Raw genomic sequence first — 21,989 nt, 5'->3', positions numbered from 1 at the left:
AGAGTGAAACTCCGTCTCAAAAAAAAAAAGAATGTTCATTGCAGCACTGGTTGTAGTAATACAACACATATATATATGTATGGCCAGGTGTGGTGGCTCATGCCTGTAATCCCAGCACTTTGGGAGGCCAAGGCAGGCAGATTGCTTGAGCCCAGGAGTTCAAGACCAGCCTGGGTAACATGGCGAAACTCTGTCTCTACAAAAAAAAACACAAAAAATTAGCTGAGTATAGTGGTGCACACCTATAGCCCCAGCTACTCGGGAGGCTGAGGTAGGAGGATCACCTCAGCCCGGAGGTGAAGGCTGCAGTGAACCATGATCATGCCACTGCACTCCAGACTGGGGACAGAATGAGGCCCTGTTTACAAAAAAACAAAAGAAAAAAGGAAGGAAAAATACATATACATATATTTCAATAGAAATTAGGCTAAATAATTCCATTCCATAAAATGGTATGCCATGCAGGCTGGCACAAATAACACTGAAAGATGCCTGTGGTGGATCAAGTACAAGAACTGTGTGTATTTCTTCATGTGAATATACAGAAAGATCTGAAACACTAGTTCCAAAATGTTACCCACAAAGTGGAAACGAGATACCCATTTTTTTTTTTGAGACAGAGTTTCCCTCCGTTGCCCAAGCTGGAGTGTAATGACAAATCTCAGCTCACTGCAATCTCCACCTCCTGGATTCAAGTGATTCTCCTGCCTCAGCCTCCCTAGTAGCTAAGATTAGAGGCACCTGCCACCATGCCTGGCTAATTTTTTTTTTTTTTTTTTGAGAAAGAGTCTTGCTCTGTCACCAGTTGCCAGGCTGGAGTGCAGTGGTTCAATCTCAGCTCACTGCAACCTCTGCCTCCCAGGTTGAAGTAATTCTCCTGCCTCAGCCTCCTGAGTAGCTGGGACTACAGGCGTGCCCCACCACGCCCAGCTAATTTTTGTATTTTTTTTAGTAGAGACAGGGTTTTACCATGTTGGCCAGGATGGTCTCGATCTCTTGACCGTGTGATCCGCCCACCTGATTCTCACAAAGTGCTGGGATTACAGGCATAAGCCACCACGCCTGGCCTAATTTTTGTATTTTTAATTTTGTATGAGACCGGGTTTCACCATGTTGGCCAGGCTGGTTTTGAACTCCTGACCTCAAGTGATCCACCCACTTCAGCCTCACAAAGTGCTGGGATTACAGGTATGAGTCACCACACCTGGCTGAGATACCCCTTTTCTATTTCATACTTGGCAAAATGTATGAGATTTTTGAAAAGCATTGCATTACCTGTTTAATTGAAAAGGAACACCCAGACTGGGTGAGCCACTGTTAACACTTTGGGAGGCCAAGGCGGGTGGACCATAAGGTCGGAAGTTTGAGACCAGCCTGGCCAACATGGTGAAACCCCGTCTCCACTAAAAATACAAATATCAGCCATGCATGGTGGCATGCACCCATAGTCCCAGCTACTCAGGATGCTGAGGCAGCAGTGAGCCGAGACAGCGCCACTGCACTCCAGCCTGGGTGACAGAACAAGACTGCCTCAAAAACAAAAACAAAAACAAAACACCCAAGAGATATTAAAAACAAAGTAAGAATCTGATTAGCAGAGGATAAGTATTACTAGTAATGGACATAGAATACACAGGACAGTTGCTATTCTTCAGAAGGTGGGTCACCAAACTGTGGCCTACAGGCCAAATCAGGCCCACTGACTGTGTCTGTAAATGAAGTTTCACTGGAGCACAGCCATTCTCATTAGTTTCAGTATTGTCTATGGCTGCTTTTGCACAATACTGATAGAGCTGGCAGAGAATGTAGGGCCAGCAAAGCTTAAAATGTTTACAAGCTGGTCCTTTACAGAAACAGTCTGCCAACCCCTGCTCTAGAGGGTCAATGCCAATTCAGCCTAGGTGGAGCCCAAGGATGAGTAATTGTTTAAAAACTCCCTCATTCAACTTGAATGCACCAAAAGGACTAAGACAGTTCCCTGGCCAGGCCCAATGGCTCATGCCTACAGTCTCAGCACTTTGGGAGGCCAAGGCGGGTGGATCACTTGAGTGAGGCCAGGAGTTCGAGACCAGCCTGGCCAACACTGTGAAATCTTGTCCCTACTAAAAATACAAAAATCAGTGGGGCATGGTGGCACATGCCTGCTATCCCAGCCACTTGGGGAGCTGAGGTACCAGAATCACTTGAAGCTAGGAGGTGGAGATTACCGTGAGCCGAGATCGTGCCACTGCACTGCAGCATGGCTGACAGAGTGAGACTCTGGCAAAATTAAAGTTGAAGACTTCATGTACGTGTACGCTTGTTAAAACATTATGAAAGTAAGTGATAACTAACAAACTGACTTCCACAGAAACACTAGTTTTCCATTTTTGGACTTCTGGTTTTCCATATTAATTAAACAGTCACAATCATGCTATACAGAGGGGTAAAACCTGGGCTGGGGATGGCTTCTAGCATATACCCTCCTCGTACAGTAGAGATAAAATATTACCCGGATCCATGGGAAAATATCCCATTCCCAGTGGCATAGAAACATAATTTCTTATTAAGGCTATTCACCACTCCAATAAAAATGACCCTTACTTTTCTGCCGATCAAAATTTCTCTCAAACTGGATTTTGTCTGGGGTAATTTGAAATAGTTTCACAGATCCATCTTCACAGCCAACCTATCAGAGAAAAAGAGAATAAAAACATTTATCACAGAATGATAAATAGTAAACATTTTATAGAACCAAAAAGACACACACATACACACACACACACACTCTCTCTCTCTCTCATTCTATCTTCCCTCTTAAAGTTATCCATTGCCCCTAAAGAGAAAAATCATTTGTGAGAGAAACAGAGTACTAGTTCTCAAGAAACTGATATATTCTCAGTAGCCTGTTTATTGTCACATCCTAGACAATAAACAGAGTGGTCCCATTCCTGCATATATGGGTTAGAAGTTGGATTTCATAGAATACTTCTGCTGGAGACCCTTAGCCTGAATAAAAGACCTATTAACACTATAACCTGGCCGGGCACGGTGGCTCAAGCCTGTAATCCCAGCACTTTGGGAGACCGAGACGGGTGGATCACGAGGTCGAGAGATCGAGACCATCCTGGTCAACATGGTGAAACCCCGTCTCTACTAAAAATACAAAAAATTAGCTGGGCACGGCGGTGCGTGCCTGTAATCCCAGCTACTCGGGATGCTGAGGCAGGAGAATTGCCTGAACCCAGGAGGCGGAGGTTGCGGTGAGCCGAGATCGCGTCATTTCACTCCAGCCTGGGTAACAAGAGCAAAACTCTGTCTCAAAAACAAAAAAACACTATAACCTAAATGGAAACACCTTAAGATACTGTGCGAATTAGCGCAGATCAAAAAGAATCAGACTCATCACATAGAATTAAAGATCTGGAAGCACCCATTCTAATGGTAATTATGAAAAGGGTCTCGGTGTGTGGTCACATTTTTGAGACCCACTGTGCTGAAACGCAGATGCATAGGTTAACTTGCTAAAGCCACTCTCAGAATTCTTCTATACTAATGTGCATCGTGAATTTACAGCAGGATTAAATATGCTGTATTTCTGAAATGAAATTTATCATAAAACACAAAGCATACCAAAACAAAAAAACCTCTACATCTCCAAATTCCACAGAACACAGTTTGAGAAATGTTGAACTGATGCAATCCTCTCATTTCATAAATGAATCAACAAGGTCCAAACTGGCAGCAAAAAGAATGCTGGGGATTTTTAAAATCTTCAGTACCAATTTCAGTCTTGTAGTTGGGGTTGTTACATGCCATAATGCATCGTTACTCTGTTATGAGCACAGGGAAGAAAGTTTGAGTGGGTACAAGAGAAACTGTGGTTTGAATCACCAACAGATGCTTACTAACCAAAAGTTGAGAGCCACTGGGGCTGGCAGCCATGCTCCAAATAGGTCCTCCAAAGGCATCCATAGCATACTTGATGTTTAACGCCTGTAAGTCATACTCTATAATCTCACCATTGAGCCCAGCACTAAAGAGTCGCTGTCCTTCTGCCCAACACAGAGCTTCGGTAGCCCGAGACTCATGACCTGGGAAAAACTGCAGAAACATCGTAACTTGTCAGCATTCCTACAAATTCATCAGGTAGTGGTACTTAATGGTCACAGGCAACATGAAAAATGACTTTCCCATAAATAACTAGTGTGGGGTTTTGTGCTATCAGCTCATGCCTACTGAAATTTTCATTTTTTCCGCTCAAATTCTATTTACTTTTATAAAGTTAAATTTGTTCCTTTTACTAGAATTAGTTCATCAAAACATTTTCAGCAGAAAAGGTTTGAACTGCACTCCAGCCCGGGTGACAGAGCGAGACAATATCTCTACAAAAAATATAAAAAGTAGCCAGGTATGCTGGAACACGCTTATGAGTCCCAGCTACTACGGAGGCTGACAGGGGAGGATTGCTTGAGCCTGGGAAGGGGAGGCTGCAGTGAGACTTGGCCTGCCAAAGTCCTGGGATTATTATAGGCGTGAGCCACTGTACCCAGCCCAAAAGTTTTCACATCTACAAAGGCATTTGATTTTTAGACCTGCTTGACAATAAAGGGCCTAAGTAGGTATAATTTTTCTTTCCCATTTCAAGTTGAAAAGGCCAAGATACATAGGTTAGGTGGGTTGCCAAACGTGCCAAAGTCGATGGCATGAGAAGAATGAAGGTCTCCTTACTCCGCGCTTATATTCTTCTCATTTTTTTTTGAGACAGGGTCTCACTTTGTCACCCAGACTAGAGTGCAGTGGTGTGATCGCAGCTCACTGCAGCCTCAGCCTCCTGGGATCAAGCAATCCTTCCGCTTCAACCCCCCCAAGTAGGTGGAACTATGGGCATACAACACCATACCTACCTAATTATTTTTTGTAAAGACGGTCTGGTCACTATGTTGCCCATGCTGGTATTGCACTCCTGGGCTCCAGTGATCCGCCTGCCCTGGCTTCCAAAAGTACTGGGGTTACCAGTGTGAGAGCCACTGCACCCAGCCTCTTTTCACTTAAACGTACTAATTTTTTCTTGCTCTGAGAGTTACCGACAGAGCTAAGCAATCTTAACTAGCAGGAAAAGAAATACAGGGAAAGCAGAAAACTAGCCTGAGTTAATTAATTGTTGAAGAATAAAGAAAACAGATGAAAGAGAAAAGAAAATAAGGAACACCAGGCAAGGAATGGTTGACTTATCCATTCACGAAACATTAACTAAGCAGTGGCTTTGTACGAGGCACTTATTAAGTGGTAGGAATGCAGATGTGAACATCACTGACATGGTTCCTATTCTCATAAAATTGGAAGTGCAGCATGGAAGAAAGACATTAAACAAACACACCAATTATATAGTCATAACTGTTAAAAATGACAAACAGAAAAATCACAACATAGCCATGGCTGTAAAAAAACAAAAACAAAAACAACAAAAAAGAACAAGAAAAAGAAAGAAAATCAGCCTGGGGCAGTGGCTCTCGCCTGTAATCCCAGCACTTTGGGAGGCTGAGGCAGGCGGATCACTTGAGGTCAGGAGTTCGAGACCAGCCTGACCAATGTGGTGAAACCTCATCTTTACTAAAAATACAAAAATTAGCCAGGTGTGGTGGTGCACGCCTATAATCCCAGGGACTTGGGTGGCTGAAGCAGGAGAAATCGCTTGAACTTGGAAGGCAGAGACTGCGCCACTGCACTCCAGCCTGGGTGACAGAGTGAGACTCCATCTCAAAAAACCAAAGAAGAAGAAAGGAATTCACCAGATGCAACAGGCACACACTAGTGCATGCTCTTCATACCACAGAATGTAACCTATTTGTGGTGGGCCTGCAATTTTTAAATTGTTAGTTCTTCAGGAGTGAACTCAGTAAGTCATCCCTTTCCACATTTCCTAAACCCTAAACCTATCTCTCAGGGAAGGCAATTCTCCACTAAGATTCTATGCCGTGCTACAGTTTATCATATTTATTTTACAGGCTGGAAATGGTATACTTATCTTTCTCCCACTGGTCTTTGAATTCCATAAAGGTAGGGCTTCTAACGTTTGTCTTAGTGCCCCTCATTCACTGAGAAACATTTACAGAATGCCTAAATTCCAAATACCAGGCTGCTGGGGACTGAATTCATTCATTTCCCCATCTATTCATTTATATCACAGTGCCAGTACATAATAGTTATGCAATATGAACTAAGATGTACCTGAAGAAAATCACTGGTCATTGCTCTTGGAGGGGGAGTGAAAAAGGACTAAAAGCTCTCCACATACACCCAAAGGACATTTTACCTAATTTTAAATCTCCTTTACTCCCAAATGTAGGCAGGTAGGTCTACATTCTCTCAGACAGATCAACTTTGGAATCCATCTTCCTGCCATCATGTCACCAAAACGTTTCTGATATTAAAATGTGTTATCATTTTTTCTTAATTAACAATGAACAGTACTGACACTCCCAGTAGGAAATGTTGCTTACCAAAACTACAATGGTGGTGAGACTTATAGACCAAAAATTTCCCTTCTTGCAGCCAAAAGATCCTGCAAACCAGTTTCCAATGACAGGCAGTGAGATGACACATTTCTAGGTAGGACCCTTCTAATCAACATTCTAATCCAACCAGTCAGACAGATCTCAGAAGTTCGGTAATTCTAAGCAACTTCAGAGGGGCTAGGAAGTCAGTCTATTAGTTTGATTATAAAAGACACACAAGTTTCTTGAACTTTAGAAGAAATTAACATCAAAACACCGTATCAGACTCCCAAATGACTTACTTTCTCTTGAAAGTAGTTTGCTGACAAGTTATAAATTTCTACAGTGCCATCTGTTCGTGAAACAGCCAATCTGTTTGACTGGTTATTGTAAGCCACACAGCGGATTGCTGATGGAACATAATTAAAGAAACGTACTCGATGGACCTTAAATTCACCCATTCCTATGGAGGGAAACAAGAGTCGTTATTGTTCAATGTCAACTTCAGTATGTCACATACTGTATTCGGTTCCTTACTATCACTGTTCTGGAAGAAAGGCTCCAACTGCATCTCCTGAAGTTAATCTACTAACAATGCCCTCCACAAGAATCATTCAATCTTCAGAAGCTCAGGATAGTTTGAATAATGAGGCTTCAGCAAGAAAACAATAGGGTCCTACTCCATAGCTCCAGAATTCCAATCTCGGGGATGAGGGGCCTAGGAATCTGCATTTTAGCAAGCATCTCTCCTCAACTCTATTGCTAAGTTTGCACACAAAAGGCCTAAACTGAGGTAGTGACAGTGGGGCTGATGGGACAGGCAGAACCGAGCTCCTCTTGGGGAAAAAGCAATAGTGCTTGACCTACTCTGGCTGCCTGGTCTGACGTCTGTCACTTACCCTATCCCCCACGCCCGCCAACATACAAACTGGGAGAGGATAGAGACCCGGTCTTGTTCGCCCCTCACTCGTCTAGCTTCAAGTGTAGGAACCCGCAGACAGAGCAGGCGCGTTCTGTCAGGCCAGACTCGGCCCGGCCCTACTACAAGAGCGTCTGGAGCGCGCGGTCTTCGCCTCCCCTTCCCTCTCCCAGAGTTTACGGAGCAGCCCCCACCCAGCCTGGGTACAAGAAGACCCTCGGGGCAAGGAGCTCAGCAGTTCGCCGACCCTGGGCCGGCGCACCCTGTCGGACTCCCAGCTCTCCCACCCGCTTCCCACACGCTTTCCCCAACTCACCAGCTGCCCGCCGCTCTCCTTCCCGGCGCTCACCTCTCTCCGACCTGGCCCCACGTGCGCGCGCGCTCTCAGGCTCTGCCCCGGAAGTGGTCCTGGCGCATAGCCGGAAGTGCGCAGGCAGTGCTCGCGGTGGCGGCGACGGCGGCGGGAGGTTCGGTTGTCGCCCGTTGGCCGCGCGGCGCCGCGCTCGGCGGCCGCCATTGCAGGTCAGGCCGCGGGCGGGGGGTACGGGAGGCCGCGGGGAGCGAGGGTCGACCTGGGGATGGGGGCAAGGGCGCGAGGGAGCGGGAAGCTAGGGAGCCGGGGCCGGGTGGGGCGCACGGCTTGGGGAGAAGAATGGCGAGCCGAGGGGCGGGAGCGCGGGCGGGGGAGGGGTAGCCGGGAGGGGGGAGGGAGGTGCGGAGGTCGGGGCGAGCCCGGAGGGGCCCCCGGGGAGGGGGGGACCGGGAGCGTGGGGGAAGGGAGCGGTGTGGAGACCGAAGGCCGAGGGAAGGAAGGGAGCGAGCAGGGTGGAGCGGGAGAAGGGCGGAAAGTGTGGCCGAGCGCGGGCTGAGGACGGAGAGGGGGCGGCGCGGGCCGGAACCTCGAGGTACGTGCGGGAAGGGGATCTTCCCGGGATTGGGAGGGAGCCCAGCCCGCTGTGCTTGCGGGAGAGGAGTAGACCTGGAATCTAGGAAGTAGCGGGAATAGGAGAAAGGGGATTTCGGGGTGGGGGATAGGACCGTGAGATTTTGTTCCAGGGAACATTTGTAATCGTGGAGCGGGGAGGCTTCTGGGAGAGCTAGTTGGAAGGGTGGTTGGAGAGTGATTCCAACCTCTTTTGTGGGTGGGAAGCCGAGAGACTAGTGGGGCGGGGTTCTCGAAGAGCCAAGTTACTGAGAACCGGGAACAATTTAGAGAAGGTGGGTGGTAGAGAAAAGACGTTTACAGGGTAATGTTTTGGGAGGAGGATGAACGGTTTGGAAGACCACTCCGTTGGGTGGTGTGGAGGAAGGCCGTTTAATGAATAGTTTCCCTGGGAGGCAGGAAAAGGGGTTAAACAGCTTGTAATTTGGAGGCGGGTGGAGAATAGTGGGGAAGTGGATTGAGAAGTCCCACAAAGTGGGTGGGACTAGAAATAGGAAGTGTTCGTAGCTCTAGCCGAAAGGGTCGGTGGGGGCCGAGAGGGAGTGGGTGGAGTAGATGGGGGGCGGGGGAGGAAGAGCTTAGAGGGAGACCCCACGTCGAGCTAGAAAGGAAAAGGTTTGGGGGAAGACAGAGGGCGGTAGCATTAAGAGGAGGACAAGCCAAGGATGGGACTGCAGAGTAGCAGAAGATGGAGAAAACTGCAGTAACTCAGATCGACTGAAGCCATCTTTTCCACCCATTGGTACAAATACCAGTAATTGATTCCCTCCAACCTGGGAATCCTAAAATGTGATGGGAAGTATCACGTGTATGCATAGCATCCACACACGTTTTTGAACACACTCTTCACTGAAGTTTGGAAGCATTCAATTACACCAATCCTCCATAAGTCCCTTTTTGGAGGGGAGCAAGTTTCTGATTTAGAAACAGGATTTTTTAGATTTAGTAACATAAACCTTTCAAGAGACAAGATCCCCTTCAAAAGTATAGACCTGTCCCCTTCAGTCACAAAACCACGATAACACTACAAATAAAAATAATCTGTATTCAGTTGTATGTAAAGCATTCCGAGTTGTTCACTTGGTAGAAAGGTACATAGATAGTCATCATATTTAGAGAAATGACCTTCCAAAACTTAATTCCTGAAGCAGTTTGGTGAACCACAACTGCCATGTTTGAATTCTCCCATTTTTTAAACGATTTTATTCTGGTGACCTGCGGCTTTCGTAGAATGCTTTAGTCTATGATAAACTATTATAAACATTCATATGCTAATACAATGTAGTAGTAAGACGTTCTATGGGATGAATACTAAGAAAATGCCACCTTCCTTTGGGAAAGCAATAGCTTGACCCTGAAGGCTTACCATGTGTTTAGACACTGCTAAAAGTTACCTTCATTACCTCATTTTTGCAACAGCTTTTCAAATAGGTGTTTATGCCCAATTTATTGTTAGGAAAACACGTGAGGTTAAACTACCCACTCTCACATATGGGCTAGGTGGCAAAATCACAGAATCCAAGTCTGTATGACAAGTGAGTGCTTCACTGTATCCCTAAACAAAGTATCCACCCTGGGATTAAAACAACAAAAAAAAAGCTCAGTAAATGCCAGCTGTTGGCCTAGCAAAAAATTAAAAATTATGAATATTTGCACTCTAGAATAGTTGATTCCACCCCAGTTTAGAAAAGAACGTTTAAGGATTGGGAATTTAAAGCCTTGGTTTCTTGTCTTTAGAAAAAAGAAAATATAAAATGAAACAATTTCTAAAACATTGTTTAGCTTTATTAAAATTTAGTTATTTGTAGTGAGGTTAAACCATTGAGTTAAAGACACTTTTTTTGCTATAAGCCATGTGTTCTGTTTAATTGGATACATAGCACTTTCTTCTGCCACATTTTATTTTGAAGGATTATGAGGATCATTGCTTAGGCTGTTCTGTTCTCTGTAACACAGTAATCTTTTAACAATTTAATATTTAACAATCCAGAGACCAGAGGATAAGATTTAAATTTTGTAGAAGATTAAAATGAATACTTGACAAAGAACATCCTCTATTCTCATGACTTATTTTCTGTCACACTCAGGAGCAGAGGTGTAGGGTAAAGCTGCGTACTAGAGGTGGCATTGAGTAGATTTTTCTAAAAGTTTCAAAAACCAAAACATCTTGATTGGATATGATAAAAAGTAAGCTACTTGTTTGTAACTGCCTGCCCCACAGATGGCAATAGTTACATTGGTGGCAAGTTACAAGGTCTTCCCCATAGGTTACTTGTCATTTTGTAAGAGATGCTGTGAAAATGAGGCTAATATTTGTAAAGCAGCAGCAGTTCTTGTACAAAAGTGCTTTACAAGAGGGGACCGTGGAGGGGTTAGGGTTCATATCCCAGCTCTAGGATTAACTAGTTGTGTGACCAGTTAACATTAGCTCCTCTAAGCCTGTTTCCTGGTTTGTGAAATAGGAGTGAGAAAACTGCTAAAATCATAGAGTGTTAGGGTGAAATGAGAGGATCCAGGTAAATGTTTGAAAAAGGCTAGCTATGTGAGAAATGAAGCCTTTTATATTATAAAGATAATGCTCTCTGCCTGGACTTTTCTTAAGAAATCGTGGTGGTACTTTAATTTTTTTTTTTTTTTTTTTTTGAGTTGGAGTCTTGCTCTGTTGCCCAGGCTGGAGTGCAGTGGCCCCAATCTCACTGCAACCTCTACCTCCCAGGTTCAAGCAATTATCCTGCCTCAGCCTCCTGAGTAGCTGGGATTGTAAGTGTGTGCCACTATGCCTGGCTAATTTTTTTTTTTTAACTGAGTGCACTGAACCAGGGATAATTTTTCTATTTTTAGTAAGATGGGGTTTCACCATGTTAGTCAAGCTGGTCTTGAACTCCTGACCTCGTGATCCGCCTGCTCAGCCTCCCAGAATGGGATTGCAGGTGTGAGCTACTGCACCCTGTGGGTTTTTTATGGTAATAGTTAACTAACTTCAGAAGAGAGAAGCCAAATGATGGTTAAATAGGGTGTATCTCAGATTGGTCTGATTCCAGCCAAAGCTTTTGGATTTTGGGTAGGGTTCCCATTGTGAGTCTGGATTGATTCTTTGAATGCTGCTGCCTTTTTAAGGGAAAAAAAAGTTTACTGAGCTAGTCATTTGACTAATTTAGGAATACAGAATTTATGTATTTAGTTCATTTAGCTGTATGAAGGCCTGTAAAGATCAAGTAGAAAAACTTTTTTCCCCCTCTCATGAGACTGGGGACACGGGACATAATTTTATTGCAGGGAAAGGTTTGGTTTTCTTTATACCTTCTTCTCTCTCCAAGGCTACACACGAGTTGTGGCCCGTGAGACTGATACTATGCTGTAATATAATGAATTTAAATAATCTTTTTGAAAAGCTGCATCACAGAAGTCTTTCCATGGCTCTACAGTTAACCTTGTCAACCTGGAATTATTGTTCCTAACTGAAAACATGTTAGTCCTAGCCAAATGTGGGATTGAACTCGGCTCTTCAGACAGAGTTGGCCAGCATGGTGGGTCACGCCTATAATCTGAGCACTTTGTGGATCACTTGATGTCAGGAGTTCGAGACCAGCCTGGCCAACATGGTGAAACCCTGTCTCTACTAAAAATACAAAAATTAGCCAGGCATGGTGGCAGGACACCTGTATTCCCAGCTACTCTGGAGGCTGAGGCAGGAGAATCGCTTGAAGCTGGGGGGCAGAGGTTGCAGTGAACTGAGATGCCACAGTACTCCAGCCTGGGAGACAGAGCGAGACTCTGTCTCAAAAAAAAAAAACAAAAGATTGCTGGGAGAGCTCTCCCACTGACTTCCTTTTAGTTTCTTGACTTCATATATAGTGTATTCATCAAACTGCTTCAGATGCTCGATAGAGCTGAGATTTCTAAACCTTACAACAAACAACTAGAAATTGCTCTATTTCTCTTTCGGTGTTGCTAGAATGAGACTGAAGACTTAGACATATTTTTCTTTTTTTTTTTTTTTTTGAGACGGAGTTTCGCTCTTGTTACCCAAGCTGGAGTGCAATGGCGCGATCTAGGCTCACCGCAACCTCCGCCTCCTGGGTTCAGGCAATTCTCCTGCCTCAGCCTCCTGAGTAGCTGGGATTACAGGCACGCGCCACCGTGCCCAGCTAATTTTTTGTATTTTTAGTAGAGACAGGGTTTCACCATGTTGACCAGGATGGTCTCGATCTCTTGACCTCGTGATCCACCCGCCTCGGCCTCCGAAAGTGCTGGGATTACAGGCGTGAGCCACCGCGCCTGGCATTTTTTGTATTTTTAATAGAGATGGGGTTTCACTGTGTTAGCCAGAATGGTCTCTATCTCCTGACCTCATGATCCACTCGCCTTGGCCTCTCAGAGTGCTGGGATTACAGGTGTGAGCCACCACACCCGGCCTCATATGCTTTTTTTCAACTCCACTCTGAATGAAATGCATACTCCCTGCCACCTCCATCCGTTGTGTCTTCAGGGATCACTACCTAGTGTGACCCTACAAACAGTTGCATAGAGTAGAATCTCAAGGAGCAAGTAAAGAAATAATAAAAGTCAGGTGTTACAGGATATTTTAAGGTGCTAAAGTAGAATTTTAAAATACATTAAAGGGATGCTCTTCTCTACATTCCTGACTAGTAAGACACCCGTATGTGTATAAATTACCTAACTGTAGCCAGAGCAGTCCACAAGTTCCTGTGAACTAAATTCTTAGAAACTGGGCTTGAACTTCATTTATACATATGTCTGCAGCATCCCAATAGGTCTAGTATAAAACAAGTTTTTACTAGCCTGACTGTGTGGTGATAAGATGGTGAGGCTGTGGACCACAGAACTATTTGCAGGAACATTGCTAAATGTCTGGTGATGCCATAGTTGTACACAAGCAGAGCCTCCTTACATCAGTGTGTAAAGGTGTGCGTTCTCATTGAAGCACGGGATTGGTATGCAAGTACAGCTCTGCTATCCCAGCAACCAAATGTGTTTTCTACACCACTGTTCTGAATTCCTCTTCTAACAGGAGACTGTCCAGGAAATGGAGAATGCATTGAAAATATTTCTGTATTCTCTTTTTCTCAAGCACGTGGTCACAGTGCTTAACGATTGATTTTGGTTGTCAGGAAGTAGGCTCTGTGTCCTTCCCTGCCTTCATCTTCCTAGAATGTACCGTGTGCCTATGTGAACTCCTTATTGCTTCTCCAAAACCACCTGTATTCAAGAAGATTTGTGTTCAAAGAATTTAAAATTTAAAAAAAAATGAGGCCAGGCGCGGTGGCTCATGCCTATAATCCCAGCACTTTGGGAGACCGACGCGGGTGGATCACGAGGTCAAGAGATCGAGACCATCCTGGTCAACAAGGTGAAACCCCGTCTCTACTAAAAATAAAAAATTAGCTGGGCATGGTGGTGTGCGCCTGTAGTCCCAGCTACTCGGGAGGCTGAGGCAGGAGAACTGCTTGAACCCAGAAGGAGGAAAGGAGGAGGTTGCGGTGAGCCGAGATCGTACCATTGCACTCCAGTCTGGGTAACAACAGCGAAACCCCGTCTCAAAAAAAAAAAAAAAAAAAAGTATTTTCCTGTCACTTATACCCATCCAGGAAAATATACTGCATCATCATCAAAAGCATATTTGCAGGAACTCCTTCTCAAGTCTTATGTGCGTTATTGAGCCTTTTTTGATTCATGGCTAAAATATACCCTTCCTTAAATTATAGTCAAAATGGTGGATCAGAATGCTGATTTTCTTATCCCACTGTCTAAAAAACTTAGCTTATCTCAATAGAACCTTGGAGTCTTTAAAGCACCTTAGCATATGTTATATTTGATCTTTGCAATAGTTTAATAGGACATAATCTAGGTGTCATAGTCATAAAGAGACTTGGGACTTGTTTCTGACTATACAAGAAAGAGCTCTGCACTTAAAGGCAGAGCTTAAATCTTCTGATTTTAAATTGTTATCCTTCTTCAATAACAATTTAAGGTGGCTCAAGCCTGTAATCCCAGCACTTTGGGAGGCCGAGGCGGGTGGATCACAAGGTCAACAGATCGAGACCATCCTGGTCAACATGGTGAAACCCCATCTCTACTAAAAATACAAAAAATTAGCTGGGCATGGTGGCGCGTGCCTGTAATCCCAGCTACTCAGGAGGCTGAGGCAGGAGAATTGCCTGAACCCAGGGGGCGGAGGTTGTGGTGAGCCGAGATCGCGCCATTGCACTCCAGCCTGGGTAATGAGCGAGCGAAACTCTGTCTCAAAAAACAAACAAAAAGAAATCTTATAAAAGGATTTTTAAAGTGCTCTTAGTTCTGTTAACGGTAGCGGTGGTGCCTCTTATCTTTGGGTTCTGAGCTTGTATACTACCCCTTCTCCAGTGGTCTGGTGCAGAAGGTCTGACTCAGTTCAAGAATGCTCTCTTGATTACATATTGCCCTTCTGACCAGTTCTTGCGTGTACTCAATGCCTGCTGGAGGCCTTGATTCCTTTTCATTCTCATTAATACTTTTTTTTTTTTTTTTTACCTTTGGGAAGGCAGAATTGCGTAGTGATTATGAGTGTAGATAGTCAGATGGCCCAGATTTCTACTCTGTCACATGGCAGCTGTGTGTGTCCAACATACAAGCAAGTAACTTAATCTGTGTATGCCTCAGTAGCCTCATCTGCAAAATAGGAATAAATACCTATATCATAAACTTGTTAACATGGTTGAATGGGAAACCAGCAATATATATGCACAGTAAAAATTCAAAACGTGTCAACCTGCTACTTATATTTGAATTTAAAAAGTCTAGGAGAGTTGACCAATTTCATGTTCCCAAAGTATGTGGTGCTTTAAGAATAGAGCCATACTATAAGGGTGTTGGCAAAATACTTCTCCCTGGAGATCCAAAAGGAAGATTGACATACCAATAAAGAAATCTCAACCAAGCACAGTGGTTCATGCCTGTAGTCCCACCACTTTGGGAGGCTGAAGCAGGAGCATCCAAGAAACCAGATGGGTGCAGTGGCTCACTCCTGTAATTCCAGTACAGGTGTTTGGGAGGCCAGGGCAGGTGGATCACCTCAGGTCAGAAGTTCAGGACCAGCCTGGCCAACGTGGTGAAACCCTGTCTCTACTAAAAATACAAAAATTATTGGGAGTGGTGGTAGGTGCCTGTAATCCCAGGTACTCAGGCTGAGGCAGGAGAATCGCTTGAACATGGGAGGCAGAGGTTTTGGTGAGCTGAGATCATGCCACTGCACTTCAGCCTGGGCGACAGAGTGAGACTCCATCTCAAAACAAACAAACAAACAAAAACACAAAAGTCTGTTTAACATTCTAATCAGGTGTTTGCTAAGCTTGAGTACAATTATAACACTTGCTAACTTTCCATACTGTAGTTGGAAAACATTGAGCTAGTAACCTTCTGCTAAACTCCATATATACATTGATAGGACTTAGCCAGAAGCTGTAATTTTTGTCCCATATCCCTTCAAACACCCATGAATCTTCCTAGAAAGTGAACCCCCTTATCTTCAGGTAAAAATATCCCATTCTTGTAAAGTACTCCAGATTTGCCACCAGGTGGTGCTGCTGTTGTATAAAAGGAAAAGGTGTTGTCTTTTTTTTGTTTTGGTGGGGAGGTGGGGAGAAGATAGTGTCTTGCTCTGTTTCCCAGGTTAGAGTGCAGTGGTGTGATCTTGGCTCACTGCAGCCCCCGTCTCCCAGGTTCCAGTGATTCTCATGCCTTAGGCTCCCGAGTAGCTGGGACTACAGGCACCACACCCAGCTAATTTTTTGTATTTTTCATAGAGATAGGGTTTCGTCATGTTGGCCAGACTGGTCTTGAACTCTTGACCTCAGGCAATCCACCCACCTTGGCCTCCCAAACTGCTGGGATTACAGGCGTGAGCCACCGTGCCCAGCCAAAGTCTGTTATCTAAGTATTGGGATATTTTCATATCAAAGTGAAAGGTGGTCAAAGCTTTTGATGAGAGTCACATCAGAAGTCAGTCAGCTTACCATTCACTAAAGGTGCTTGGAGGATTTTTTTCAGTTTCTTTGGCTTTATTTTTTGAGACAGAATCTGACTCTGTTGCCCAGAGTGGAGTGTAGTGGAGCAATCTCAGCTCACTGTAATCTTTGCCTCCCAGGGTTCAGGTGATTCTATTTTTTTTTAAGAGGTGGGGTCTCGCTGTGTTGCCCAGGCTGGAGTGCAATGGCTATTCACAGGCGCGATCCCACTACTGATTAGCATGGGAGTTTTTGACCTGTTCCATTTCTGACCTGGGTCGATTCACCCCTCCTTAGGCAACCTGGTGGTCCCCCGCTCCCGGGAGGTTACCATATTGATGCCGAACTTAGTGCGGACACCCGATTGGCATAGTGCCCTACAGCCCAGAACTCCTAGGCTCAAGTGATCCTCCCACCTCAGCCTTCTGGGTAGCTGGGACTACAGGTACACGCCACCGCACCTGGCCAGGCAGTTCTACCTCAGCCTCCTGATTAGCTGGGATTATTGGGGTCTGCCACCATGCCTGGCTAATTTGTGTATTTTTAGTAGAGACCGGGTTTCACCGTGTTTGCCAGGCTGGTCTCAATCTCCTGACCTCAAGTGATTCAACCACCTCAGCCTCCCAAAGTGCTGGGATTATAGGCCTGAGCCACCATGCCTGGCCCCTTTGACTTTATTTTTAAAGGGAGACCCTTTGAACCTTGATAACCAAGGAGGTAAACTTGAAGCTTGTATCATTACCAAAGAAAAAGTAAAATCTTAAATTCCATAGGCTTTTTTTTTTTTTTTTAGAAACATAGTAGGAAATAGACTACTCTAGGCTGGACACAGTGACTCATGCCTGTAATCCCAACACTTTGAGAAGCCAAGGTGGGAGGATCACTTAAGCCCAGGAAGTAAAAGCTTCAGTGAGCTGTGATCTTGCTACTGCACTCCAGCTTGGGCGACAGAGTGGGACCCTGTCTCAAAAGAAGATAAAAAAGAGACTGGGCATGGTGGCTCACACCTGTAATCCCAGCACTTTGGGAGACTGAGGTGATAGGATCATGAGGTCAAGATATCAAGACCATTCTGGCCAACATGGTGAAACCCTATCTCTACTAAAATTACAAAAACTGGCTGGGCACGGTGGCGCCTGCCTGTAGTCCCAGCGCAGGAGGCTGAGGCAGGAGAATTGCTTGAACCCGGGAGACAGAGGTTGCAGCAAGGTGAGATAGTGCCACTGCACTCCAGATCTGGTGACAAAGAGAGACTCTTAAAAAAAAAATCCTTGAGAAAGGCACATTAGCATAGTGATCAAGAGTATGGTCTTGGCAATCTGTGTCTTAGGTTCATATAATCTTTTTCTTAGTAGCTATGTGATCTTGATTACTTTTGCACATACAGTTGACCACTGGTGATCTTAAGCAACCTTATCTCATGTTTACTGTATTGGGAATACTTCCATTTATGGCATTGTCAGAGGAACAAGATAAAATGTATCTAAACCACTTAGAAAAGCACACAGTAATAAATATTAGTTGTCAGCTGGGCATGGTGTCTCACACCTGTAATTCCAGCACTTTGGGAGGCCAAGGCGGGCAGATCACATGGTCAGGAGTAAGACCAGCCAGGCCAACATGGTAAAACCCCATCTCCACTAAAAATACAAAAAATTAGCTGGGCATGGTGGCAGATACCTGTAATCCCAGTGACTCAGGAGACTGAGGCAGGAGAATCGCTTGAACCCAGGAGGCGAAGGTTGCAGTGAGCTGAGATTGCACCACTGCACTCCAGCCCAGGCAACAGTGCAAGACTCCATCTTAGGGAAGAAAAAAATAATTAGTTGTCATTATTATTACCCTAAATCTCTTTATCTTTTTTCTCTACAGCTTGTTTTCACTTGATATTTAAAGACAGAAAGCTCATGGTGCAAATTGTTATTTCCAGGTGAGCACATTTTGAGATTTTAAAATTTGGCTTGAAATGATGCGGGCTATAGAGGTGTGAGATGTTTTTGGAAGAATCAGGGTCCTTAGGTGCATCTTGCACAAATCCTTGCATTCTCATCTCTAGTTCAGTGCCTAGCACTGCCCAATTTCCCAAGAATTTATGTCCAACAAAGAGGTCTTTTGGACCTTGAATGGTGGTGTAGGACACTATTCATCCTTCACCCCTCAAAAATATTGTAACCGCCAGCCCTTTGCTTGCAGTGCGAGGGCTGGAGGCCTGGCAGAATGGGTGCTGATGGAGCTACAGGGGGAGATCGAGGCTCGCTACAGCACTGGATTAGCTGGAAACCTCCTGGGAGACCTACATTACACCACTGAGGTGAGGGGGCTTTTCTTTCCCTGCCTAATGCCTCAGGAAAGCAAGCTACACCAAGGTGGTGCTCCCAGGACCCAGAGTGAGGACTGCCTCAGGTTTGTTATTCAGGGTCTAGCTAATCTGCGATGCTCTCTGCTTGTTCTCCCCCTACCTCTACAGTAGCAGGGAAATTTAATTTTGGGGAATCTAGAAAGCTCACTTTTCTGAAAGTGGAAATACTCTTATGTGGGGCTAGAAAGAGTAAAAAGGGCACATGGGTGGGTGGTCCAGTGTGGCTGCTCAGCAATGGCAGAGCTAGACCAGGGAGTGGAGGTGCTGGCATAGCCTGCCAAGAGCAGCTTTAGGAGGCACCTGAGTGTTATGGCCTTGTCCTGAACCTCAGGAATCTTGTTCTTGTTCTGCCAAAGGGAATCCCTGTGCTGATTGTGGGGCATCATATCCTGTATGGGAAAATCATCCACCTGGAGAAACCTTTTGCAGTCCTTGTCAAACACACTCCTGGGGATCAGGATTGCGATGAGCTTCGCCATGAAACTGGCACCCGGTATCTGGTGACAGCACTCATCAAAGACAAGATCCTTTTCAAAATCCGTCCGAAGCCCATTATCACCAACGTCCCCAAGAAAGTATGAAAGAACCTCGGATATTCCCTAGAGAGCGGCCAACTCCTTGGACTCGTGCTCCACTGCCACCTCGAGGACGGCTCAACGGTTCCCTGGGACCACAGGGAGGTCCTGTTCTGAACGCAGGCCACCCACTGGGTGTGAACTCAGATCCCTTCCTTATGGCGGCCGGTTCTCTTGGTGGAAATCTGGCCCCATTTCCAAGGAACCCATCTCCTTTTCCAGCTTCATCAGGCTCACTGGCTTCAAATCCAGCACCTTTCCCGGCTGGTACTCGTGACCCAAGCATGGCTTCTTTTCCAAGAGGGATGAATCCCACAGGCACAGGTGCAGTTTCTTTCCCAAGGCCTGGTGGCCTCTTGGGGCCAGCCCCTGGCCCAGGCCCTGTGGTAAACCCTAGGACAGGGGGTCTTCCAGTCCCAGGGCCTCTGTCTAACCCCAGGTTAGGGGGTCTCCCAGGATCAGGTCCTATGTCCAACCCAAGAGCAGGTGGTCTCCTGGGAGCAGGTCCTGACCCCAGAAGTGGTGGTCCCATGGGCCCCGGATCTGGACCTAACCTGAGAGCAGGTGTTGTGTTGAGCTCTGGGAATGGTCCTCCCAATCCTAGACCAGTTGGCCTGGGCCCAGGATCAAACCCCAATCTGAGATCAGGCTTTTTAGGGTCAAACCCTGCCCCCAGGTCAGGTGTGTTTACAGGCCCAGGCCTTGGGCCCAACCCAAGACCAAGTGGCCTGGGCCCAAGCCCTAATCTAGATGCCAGAGCAGGTGGCCTCTTGGGCACAGGATCAGGTCTTAACTTAAGAATGGCTGGACCTCAAGGCCTCGATCTTGCCCCCATTCTTAGAGCAGCAGGTCTTTTAGGAGCAAATTCGGCTTCGTTCACACAGGCTTCTGGAAACATGGGCCCAAGCCCATCTTCCATGGCAAGAGTACCTGCCCCGATGGGCCCAAACTCAGGTCCTGGCTCTCGGGGAATTGGCCTTACAGGGCCAAACCCATCTCCCATGTCAAGGGCTCCTGTCCCCATAGGCCCTAATTCGGCTCATTTCTCAAGGCCAAGTGGCCCCATGGGGGTAAATGCCAATCCGTTTCCCAGGGGAGTGGGTTCATCTGCCTTCTCTCAATCTTCTGGCCCATTGGCATCAAACCCAGCTACCTTCCAAAGGTCTGCTGGCCTCCAGGGCTCAAATCCAACAGTTTTCCCAAGAGCCTCTGGGCCACTTGGCTCCAGCCCAGCTAACTTCCCAAGGGCTGCTGGCCTGCAGGGTCCAAGTCCAACTACCTTCCCAAGGTCTACTGGTCCATTAGGCTCTGGTCAAGTTGCTTTCCCCAGGTCAGCTGCTGGGCACCTGGGCTCTTCTCCAGCAGGCCCTATGGGTATCAACCCAGCTCCTTTTGCAAGGCCAACTGGGACCCTGGGTCTCAACCCAGCTTCCTTTCCAAGGATGAATGGCCCTGCAGGCAAGAGTTTTGTCCCATTTCCCAGAGTGGGGAGCCTCCCTGGCACAAACCCAGCTGCTTTCCCCAGACCAGGGGGTCCAATGGCTGCAATATACCCAAATGGAATGTTACCCCCTTAAACATCATTTTCCCTCCAGGACCACCTTGGTTTCTAGGCACTGTGGTTCTTGGCAGGGGCTGTCTCTTAGGTAAAAGGGTAGTTGTGGAGCTGCAGTCTGAAGAACATAGCTGGGGCTCAAGTTCAAATGAGCTATCTTTTTCTTCTGCGTTTTTCTTGACTGAAGGTGAGATGTTGTTTGTGGCATGTGAACTGTGGCAGGTGGGAATAGTCCTGGCCTTGAGAAAAGGATCTCCAGCTCCCAGAAGCCTTCCGTGCTTTCGTCCCGCAGCTTTCTGCCTGTTTCCTACTAGTTTCTTGAATTGTTCTTGTGGACTTTTCCTCAGGGATACATTGGCCTGCAGGTCCCAGTTCACATGTAGTACCCTGCTCACCATTGGAGAATCAGCTCACTGCTCTCTAGAAACGTGGTGTTGGTGAATGGATCATGCTTCTATAGCTCTGACCTGGGCAGCTTGGACCTGGTCATCCTCTACTGCCATACCTTTCCCTGGGGGCTTGGACACAGAACAGGGAGATGGACAACCACTTCAAAGACCCACCGAATGCAGTTTCTGCTTGACTGACTGGGTCTGCACCTCTCTTCCTGGGACTTAGAGGTGGCCAGATTTAAGGCTCCTCTACTCATCCAACTCCCTCCTTACTGGTACTCCCAATCAAAGAACCTCAAAAATTTAAATTGATGTGGGTGGGAATATGGGAATTGGGGTGGGGGTGAGGGAATTAAGGGAATAAGTCACTGTGCTTTGTTCAGCCTGATGTGAAAGGATGGTTGGTGGTTTTCTTGCATTGTATCTTTTCTTACTGTTTCTTTAATAAATGGGATGAGAGGGCTGCTGGTGTCACTCTATTTTATTACCTGTTTGATTGATAGGGAAGGAAGTTGTAACTCTGCTTTTGTCTTAGAGTGGCCGGAGTCTTACATCTTGTCAGCTAAAACACTTGCTCCAAGAGGAAACAAGCTTTGGTTTTTAGCCTTAGCAAGGGCTCATTCATCTGCCAGTTATTTCACCAAAGACCCTCTACACTGAAAGTGAAGCCCCCATGAGTGTACAGTTACCAGAATGGACATGTTGCCCAGTCTTGGGTCCCCCCAACAAAACTCTAATATTAAAGTCCCTCCTTTGAAACTGGAATA

General features: G+C 46.0%; 3 protein-coding genes across 12 annotated transcripts in view; 2 read left to right on the top strand and 1 right to left on the bottom strand.

Annotated features, from left to right (window-relative positions):
• Positions 1–8,057, bottom strand: part of UTP4 (UTP4 small subunit processome component) — a 41,002-nt gene extending 32,945 nt beyond the window's left edge. For 5 of the 8 annotated variants that reach the window (XM_035281816.2, XM_035281818.2, XM_035281819.2 and 2 more), the window contains exons 1-3: positions 7,712–8,057; positions 3,892–4,083; positions 2,584–2,668 (exon numbers count right to left, since the gene is read on the bottom strand). In XM_035281816.2, the coding sequence (XP_035137707.1) occupies positions 2,584–2,668; positions 3,892–4,083; positions 7,712–7,912 (478 nt within the window). In that variant the 5' untranslated portion in view covers positions 7,913–8,057. Of the gene's footprint in view, positions 1–2,583; positions 2,669–3,891; positions 4,084–6,778; positions 6,940–7,711 lie in introns of all 8 variants that reach the window. The other 3 variants (XM_002761105.5, XM_008986135.4, XM_008986132.4) reach the window with 1 other exon arrangement.
• Positions 7,825–21,685, top strand: CHTF8 (chromosome transmission fidelity factor 8). The gene is made up of 4 exons (XM_078357586.1): positions 7,825–7,917; positions 18,214–18,271; positions 18,535–18,652; positions 19,057–21,685. Exons 2-4 carry the CDS (start codon positions 18,249–18,251, stop codon positions 19,279–19,281), a joined length of 366 nt encoding a protein of 121 aa, XP_078213712.1. The 5' UTR covers positions 7,825–7,917; positions 18,214–18,248; the 3' UTR covers positions 19,282–21,685.
• Positions 7,825–21,685, top strand: DERPC (DERPC proline and glycine rich nuclear protein). 3 transcript variants are annotated; one of them, XM_002761103.6, is made up of 4 exons: positions 7,825–7,917; positions 18,214–18,271; positions 18,535–18,652; positions 19,057–21,685. In XM_002761103.6, exon 4 carries the CDS (start codon positions 19,278–19,280, stop codon positions 20,850–20,852), a length of 1,575 nt encoding a protein of 524 aa, XP_002761149.2. In that variant the 5' UTR covers positions 7,825–7,917; positions 18,214–18,271; positions 18,535–18,652; positions 19,057–19,277; the 3' UTR covers positions 20,853–21,685. The 3 variants fall into 3 exon arrangements, with proteins under 3 accessions (XP_002761149.2, XP_078213710.1, XP_078213711.1); XM_078357584.1 differs by lacking the exon at positions 18,535–18,652; XM_078357585.1 differs by lacking the exons at positions 18,214–18,271; positions 18,535–18,652.
• Positions 21,686–21,989: the final 304 nt, after the last annotated feature.

This window comes from Callithrix jacchus, chromosome 20, assembly GCF_049354715.1.
Source record: "Callithrix jacchus isolate 240 chromosome 20, calJac240_pri, whole genome shotgun sequence".
In the NCBI taxonomy this organism is placed as follows: Eukaryota; Metazoa; Chordata; class Mammalia; order Primates; family Cebidae; genus Callithrix; species Callithrix jacchus.
This window is presented reverse-complemented; position numbering and strand designations above follow the sequence as displayed.